The sequence below is a fragment of the Diuraphis noxia genome, unplaced genomic scaffold, assembly GCF_037042655.1.
Source record: "Diuraphis noxia isolate RWA-SAM2 unplaced genomic scaffold, SU_Dnox_SAM2 contig0001, whole genome shotgun sequence".
Taxonomy (NCBI): Eukaryota; Metazoa; Arthropoda; class Insecta; order Hemiptera; family Aphididae; genus Diuraphis; species Diuraphis noxia.
Genome location: NW_028301711.1, coordinates 17257608 through 17266197, shown reverse-complemented (window position 1 = coordinate 17266197; position 8590 = coordinate 17257608). Strand labels below are relative to the sequence as shown.

General features: G+C 26.8%; 1 protein-coding gene and 1 long non-coding RNA gene across 2 annotated transcripts; one reads left to right on the top strand and one right to left on the bottom strand.

Annotated features, from left to right (window-relative positions):
- Positions 1–1281: 1281 nt before the first annotated feature.
- Positions 1282–1648, bottom strand: LOC149060021 (uncharacterized). Its single transcript, XR_016191668.1, has 2 exons — positions 1463–1648; positions 1282–1395 (listed from the first exon to the last, which is right to left on the bottom strand). It is a non-coding gene; the product is annotated as an uncharacterized LOC149060021 (long non-coding RNA).
- Positions 1649–6886: 5238 nt separating this feature from the next.
- Positions 6887–8366, top strand: LOC149060020 (uncharacterized). Its single transcript, XM_089227440.1, has 3 exons — positions 6887–7005; positions 7903–8040; positions 8154–8366. The coding sequence occupies exons 1-3, from the start codon at positions 6910–6912 to the stop codon at positions 8364–8366; spliced, it is 447 nt and encodes a 148-aa protein (XP_089083566.1). The 5' UTR covers positions 6887–6909.
- The last annotated feature ends 224 nt before the right edge of the window (positions 8367–8590 follow it).

Sequence of the window (8590 nt, the reverse complement as noted above, 5' to 3'; positions counted from 1 at the left end):
TTGATATTTCGTGGGGAGGTTAACCCTTCGCGGCGAAACGGTCCGCGACGAAATGTCCTAGACCCCAGCAGTCTATCTGTGAGTTGTGACAAGTTCATATTAAATATTATTAATTATGGGCCGTCATATATTGTCAACAGTATTAATTACTTATTACTTATCAGTAACAATTTATTATATTGTAAATTACAATTCTTGGTCATTTGTAATATAATATAATATAATTATATATTTTATTTACTTTGCATTTTTATCAAAACAAAACTCTGAATAGTAAGTCCTAAACTTCTAAATAGTATATTTTGTTAATTATACAAATTGAATAATTTTGTTAAAATTTAACCATTCATTATTATAAACTGTAAACTAAATATTAATTATTCACAATAACCAGGTTCTCATGAGATTTCAAATGTTTTATTTTAAGTATTTTTAACATACCTACATACAACTGCATAGTGCATACATGTATTAAAATTTTTTGTTTGAAAAACAAATATAAAAAAATAAGGTTTAGAAACCGATTGGAACCGGTTTTAACCGGAACCAATCTTCAATTTTGCTTATCGATATTAGTTTTTTCTGATTTCAATTTAAAAATAAAATATCGATTTTTTTATTGAAGCAGAATATCGATTTAATTATAATAAGATTTCGATTTTAAATATTTTTTTTCGATTTTATATAAAATTTTGTTTTTTTTCGATTTTGAATGTAATTAATTTTTTTATTTTAGTTTCCGTTTAAAACAATACCTATTATTAGTTTGAAATTAGTGAAATATTTTCTAGTTATGAATAATTACTATATTATATTATTCTTTAATACTCTTACATTTCAACCAATGTCTAATTTAGCTTAGATTTTGTTCATATGAGTTAAATTTCTGTCGCAGCTATTCAAATAACAATTCCCAAGCCTAAAAGGCTTAACTTTAGTTATTGTTTAGACTTTTTAAATCACAAAATACTAAAAAGCCACCAAACAGATAACATAATAAGCCAATAAATTGTCATACTTTTGGACATTTTCAATTTCTACCAAAGAAAATAAAGAATAAAGAATAAAGAATAAAGAATAAAGATATAGACGGTAGGAACATCTCAATAATTTATTTATAATTGTAATATAAATCCAAAAAAACATATAACAAATCATATTTGATATTTTTATTAAACTTTTTAATCAAACCAATTACAGTTAGTTAAACCAATTACAAAATGAGGAAGCTTTTAATCATCAACTCCTAGTTAGTAAACTTTATTGAATATCATATTTATGTCATAAATTTTGTCTTTGAGCAATCATTATAGCATCTAATAAATTGGCTGATAATGACGTACGTAGATCAGATAATATGAACTTTATTCCATTAAAACTCCGTTCAACACTAACCTGAAAAAAAAATTAAAAATAAGAAATTTCACAAGAAAATACAAAGTATTATCAATGTAGTATATACCTGAGTAGCGGGTACAGCAAGAACAACATTTGCTAACTTATAAAGATCAGACTTTTTATGTTTTTGGGATTCCCAAAATGTAAGTATGTTTGTTTTATAATGTAGACGCTCGACATCTTTAAAATTATGCAAGCTAATGGATATATCATTTGACATATTTGTGTCACTCCGATTACTTGAAACAGATGATTGTGATGACAAAAACAATTCAAATCCATCATCAGTTGTTTCTGTAGTGTTATCAGGAGAATCAACATTATTACTGGCTGAAAAAAAAATTATAGATACTTTTATTTATAATTATTATTTAACACTAAATAAGTTAAAATTGTTTTATCAATCGGTATTAACCTGTAGCTGAATTATTGACATCATCAGTTTGATAAACATCATCTTGTATCTGAATCATACACTTCCATGTTTTAACTAAATGATCAATTCCAGTATTTTTGTCAGATTCATTTAACATGCATTGATACCGTGGATCAAGGAAAATTGCTAAAGAAAAAAAGTTTCAAATATTATTAAATACCTACTAAATAAAGACTGATTATTCAGCTTAAAACAACATTAAGGTGAATGTGCACTCGTGTGTAAACACAATAATATAATGTTTTTCTTTTATAATATAATTGTTTAACATATAAAAAAATATATAAGATATAATCAAATTTATTTTTAAGCTTTTGTTAAGAACAAATAATGTTTTAATCAACAGCAGCACTAATTTGCCAGTCTTTAAATTATTTTTTAACTGTATGATATAAGGTTTTGTATATGTGGTTATGACAATTATTATATTTCGTCAAACATACCTGCCAAAAATACTGGATTTTTTAATAATAGCACCTCACGCTGTTTCATTGATTTCAAAATTTGTTTAGCTAAAATTGAACCGTTAGACTGGAGACCATGGGATGCTTTAAGCCATACTCCATAGAAGTCACCGAGGTTGATGTCCTGCTTTTGAAGAGCTAGAGTAGCTATACACAGTTAATCTTAATATATCTATTAGTTACTAATATATTCAAAAACTAAAAACTTTTAATTACAATCAATATTAACTGTATGATAAATAATATATTTAATGACTTTTAAAGAAAATTATAAGAAAATATAAAACTTTAAAAGTTAAACATTTAGATAAAAAAGTATACTTGATAACTATATAAAAAGAAAACCACTGCATAAAGGTCACACACTGCAGCTGGAGGGGTAAAATTATTTTGTCTTGGCGGTGCCAAATTGTGACCAGCTTCATTTTGCTATTAATTGCCCCAGCGATAATTGCCACCACTGCAGTATGTGGGGGCAGTGGCGGTTATACACGCTGTTCAAGGGGGGGGGGGGCGAAAATAAAACCAACCCTCCCCCACCCCATAGCATTTATATACAGGGTGATCCATTTAAGTGGGTACACTAATTATCTCGAAAAGTATTAACTTTTTTTGAATTTTTTTTTTTTTTAAACTTCTAGGTTTATGTTTTTCTAAAACCGTATAATATTTTAATTTTTTTCACCCTTATATTTATTAGTGAAACCACTATCAACTTTTGATTTTCAAATGGTAACATATAATAAAAATATCATGAATTATTAATCCCATTTTTATTGTGAATTTACGCGTTAACATTTTTATTTTTCAATGATTCGTTTGCGAGATACAGCTCTTCAAAGTATTGGTGGTTGAAAGTCGGTACCGCTGGAAAATTTTAATTTGTAAAGCCCAGAAGCTATAACTGATAAATTCGATACCGTTCGAACTAACTACCTAAGGTACCTAACATTAAACATATTGATAATTGTTGTGCTTTGAACCTCATTAATTGAATGTCGAGCTATTAGTGCTATTACACCTTTATGCTAATTTAACCATTAAAGCTACGTTTTGTTGACCTTGACTGTCGCACCAAATCCCCTCCATAATCAATATTACCATAGAACAATAATAATCGTATTACAATTTACAATTACCGATATTTGGCGATACCTTTATCATTATTTATAATTATCTATGATGACCACGGTCTTATGAGATAATAGAATTGATTAAAATATTATAATATCATATTAGTTAATTAATGATAATAGTAAAGAAAAATCAATACTGATTACTGATAAAAAAACTTTAAAACTTGTGAAGTAATATACAATAACGTATATTTTGTATATCTACTGACTTGGTGTACACTGTACATGTTTCATCTAAGGATACATCATATAAACAATAATAGAAACATCTTGAAAGCCATACAAAAGATAATAGAAATATAACAAAAAATTGTTAATATCTGGACCACTAGGTACCAAGAGTTCAAGACCACATAAATAAACAAGGATTTGAAAGAAAGAATTTATGAAGACCCAACTACATCAGTCTTGGTTTATTTAATATTTTTTTTTTAATATATGTTCAAAGTGCTGTCCATTTTGTGACAAACAAAATGTCATACGTTTTAAAACATTATCAGTCGAACATTTTTTCAAAATGTTAGCTGGTATATTTGAACAGACTTCTGTAATTTTTTTTATCAGCTCATTTTTACTGGATGGCATTATATCATAGACAGCATTCTTCACAAATCCCCAAAAGAAAAAATCCAAAGGTGTCATGTCTGGACTACGTGCTGGCCATTGAATTTCTGGACTCCGGGTACCCATCCAGTTATCTTAAAAATAAAATTTAAATTAAATGTAATACTTATTTGTATAAAGTGTATCCATAACTTATTGGGTTAATGTAAATGAATACCTATGTGAATATAAATGAGAAGAAAATTGTGTAACTTTAAATATTATATGTATAATATTAAAATTTTTATAAGTAGCAATCAAACAAAATATGATGATAATGATAATTACCTCCGTAAATGTTGTTTAAATAGTCCTGAACCTGCCGGCAGTTATGGGCCGGAGCACCATCTTGTTGCCAAAATATATATTTTCTTTTAGAAAGAGGCAAGTCTTCTAATAAAAGTGGTAGTTCATTTTTCAAAAAATTTAAATACTTACTACCATTGAGATTTCCCTCATAGAAATAAGGTCCAACTAAATATTCGTCAATAATGCCACACCAAACATTAATTGACCAACGAGTTTGGACATTACTTTCCAAAGCCCAGTTAGGATTAATGTCACTCCAATAATGCTGGTTATGGTGATTAACTTGGCCATTATTGTGAAATCTGGCTTCGTCAGTCCATAAAATATTTGTAAGTATAGTTGGATCATCATCCAATTTAATAATCATTTGAGCAACAAAATTTAATCATCTCTCAAAATCATGGGACAGCAACTGCTGAACCTTCACACTTTTGTAAGGATGATACTTATAACACTTTGCCACACGTTGCACTGATGTATATGGTATATCCAGATATTCTAAAATATTAATATTACATTTTTAACTTTTAATTCCTAGAAAATATCTTTATTTTGTTAAAATTGAAGGTTTTTAGATATACTTTTGAATTAATAATATTTGTAATGTACAGTATTTTAGAAACACATTTTTAAGTTGGGTTATAAGTAAAAGTAGAACCTTTATGTATAATGTTATTGCAAAAGTAAAATGTAAAAATTCTTTGATATACTTGATTCTTTGATGTATTGTTAAATAAAACCTTAGTATAATTATGTACCTATATCAAATGTGTTGATTATATTTCGTAATTTTATATTCATATTCTATTTTTCAAGTAAACAGGGCTGCTAATTACAATGGAAATTTTATAAAGTAAAAAATTATAAAATTGAAAATAATGTGAAGAAGCAACCCTTAAAAACAAATTTATTACCAGATATTGATCTTAATGAAGTATAAGGATTCTCATAAAACGAAGCTAATATCGCAAAGGAATTATTTTCATTTGTGACTGTCCTAGCTCGTGCACGAGATTTACTAACAAGTGAACCATATGTTTCAATTTTTTTCAAAAGTTTTATAAAATAGGTAAAATGAGGTTGTTGGCGATCTTCATAGCGAGTGTTGTATAACCTAAAGAAATAAAATCATTTGTCTGTCAAGAGCCTTGTCGTTTGATGAAAAATGTAGCTTTGTTTACCTTGCTGCAGCTCTAGCGTTTTTTCCTGATTCCATGTAACATGTCAACATATCTGATTTTTCTATATTATTATAGGACATCTTTACACAAGGTGTAATAATTAAAATAATTTACAAATGTTTAGGAATGAAGAGCAAAATTAAGGGTCTAATAATAATGTAATAATAATATTATGTATGTATGTAAGTAACCTTATATATTATAAAATGTAAGTAAGGAAAAGTAATATTAAAAATAACATTTCATCATTAACTAACAAGACAAAATAATTAATACGCGTTTATTTTATGCTAAGCGGCTAGGCACATTTAAAATATAAAATTACCTACTTATACCTGAATATTATTTTAATTATCTTAAATTGATTTATTTACAACACGATGATGGATTATGTAATGTAGCATAATATAGATATTTTTGTTTTAATTATTTTAATTGCAATTAAACACTTTTATACCATACATGTATATGTATATAAATACATATGGACACATTTGAAGAAATACTATTAAAAATTATATTAAAATAATAAGGATAGGTACAATTATTTATCCCCAAGAAGATAATAATAGACATTTTGTTATAATCTTCACTGATGAAACCTTTTAAGTTATTAATTAGATAAATAAGTACTGATATTTCTGACAAAAATAATTGAAAGCATTACTACAGTACGATCAGCAAGCACATTCTGAATCGGAATAATTAAAAATTTTTTATTTATCCATTTAACACAATGCCTCGCTGTTCACGATCTGAGATTGGGTCAATATCGGAGAGCGATGAAAAGGAAGTCATTGTAAAGAAGTACCAGAAGTATAAAGAAATATGTAAGGAATTGATAGTGGACAATGAGCAACTGAAACAAGTAATTAACTTTAAATTAAAAATACAATTTTTATTTTGGTTACATTTAATTACTAGTTAGTATAGTTAATAATACTAATACATTTAAAAGTTACAACTTACAATACTAAAAACACATCATTTTTGATTTATTTCTAGAAAAATTCAACTTTAGAAAGGAGAGTAAGTTTGGAGGTTATGAAGACCAACGACTTAGAATCCGATAATAATCAGTTGGCAGAGAAGGTCCAAAATCTTGAAAGCATAATCGTAACTTAAAAATTTAACTTTAACCCACTATAATTATTTAATATATTATGTACATTCACAAAATACTATATTAATTTAAAATCATGTATAGGAAACCCAGAAAAATGAGTTTGAAAAGCAATTAAAAGAGTCTCAAAGAACATCCTTGGAATTACAAGAAGAAGTTGCCACGTTAAACAATCGTATAGAACATTTAAATGACCAATTGGTTATTATTTTATAATCTACATTCTACATATAAACCAAATTATTAAATATATGTTTTTATGTTAAAGATTATAAAACAACATGACGTCGAAAAATACGTTGAAAAATGTGAATTACAACTATCCAAATTGGAACTGGATGATGTTTTTGTGAAGGTAATTGACTTTTAATTGTAGGTACCTAACCCATGAATCCATGTCTATTCTGGATTTCTTGTTACAAATTTTGAAATTCTGAAAAAATTAATAATATGCTATTAATAAAATACAATTAAATATTGTGATATCTGAATATTATGAATAAATATAATATTATAACCCTGACCAATATTGGATAATGATATGTGTGCAACCATGTGGTGTCCTCAAACAAAGAAACAGTCAACATACATTTATTTATTCATAAAATAATATATCAAAAGGTATTACAAATGTGTAATTCCCTCATCATGCGAATTTTCATTGTCATCTGCTTGTAAATTATAAATTTTACTTATTGTACATGTTGTATAGATCATAACTCATCAAATAAAGTCAATTACTTAAAAAAAAATAATAATATATATTATTGGAGTATTGTAGTTAATTTTATTACTCATATTTAATTAATCACAGTAAATTAAAAATCCTATAACTTAAAATACATTAATATTCTGAAGTTAAAAATAATAAATTATGTACCTATATTTTCAATAACTCAAAATGTAAAATAATAAAAACTATGAAAGAAATGATTGGAACTGTAATCTTTTACAGAATGATCATTAATATTTTCAGGCCTCAAAATTAAAACTGTTAAAATAAAAATAAATTTGTGACAATAATCATTTTAAAAGTGACTTAAGAACATTCCTAAAAATTCTAAAAATGTATTATATTTTGATTGATATATATTTAAAAAGAAATAATTTAATTTACCATACAATGTATACCATTGCACTTACCTACTACTTAGGAGCTCTCTTCTAAATTAATCATTTGCTATCCATGTCCGGTTAATGTTGATGATAGCAAATTAACAGATGTTAGTCCATGTTGTAATTTATGTTTTAGACGTGTAATTCATGGTGGTGCCCTAAGCACAGTAGCTTAAAACAAGATTTGCCATTCTTAGTTCCAACTACTTCGGAGGAAAAAGTAGCATTGCGCCTGGCAGTTACACGTCAGAAGTATTGGGTCACTGAATCAAAGGTATGATATGAATTATTAGTTTTATTAAATTTTAAAAATGTAGATACCTACTTGAACTTGGTGTTCTTCATATCCTTCGCTCATTACCTTGCATAATTTCAACTGTTAATTAGATCAGATGTTGCGTCTTGGACTGTAAAACTGGTGTTAAGCATACAGTTCCTCCAGCATGCTTTACCAGGTTTTTAAATGGTAAACTGAAGAAGACCAGTTTTAAGCCTTCTGAAGCTATGTCAGTATCTAAAGAAAGTGTGGGAGATCAGCCACCAGCAAATAATGAAGAGGATTTATTCAATATTTCTATTTCATCATCTGATGAAGTATAAAGTATAATAATAACATTTGTTTATTTTAGTATACTGTGTTATTAAAAATAAAATATTATTCCCTACCTGCTGCATTTTACTATTTTAATAAAAATTACTATTCACAATAATAATGTACTATAATACTGATTGGAGTGGAGGTTTACCCATAGACTGGGTTGTAACTTGTAAGTATACCATTGTATATTTCCCTATTTTTTTTTTTGGTGACAAATGATAATTTA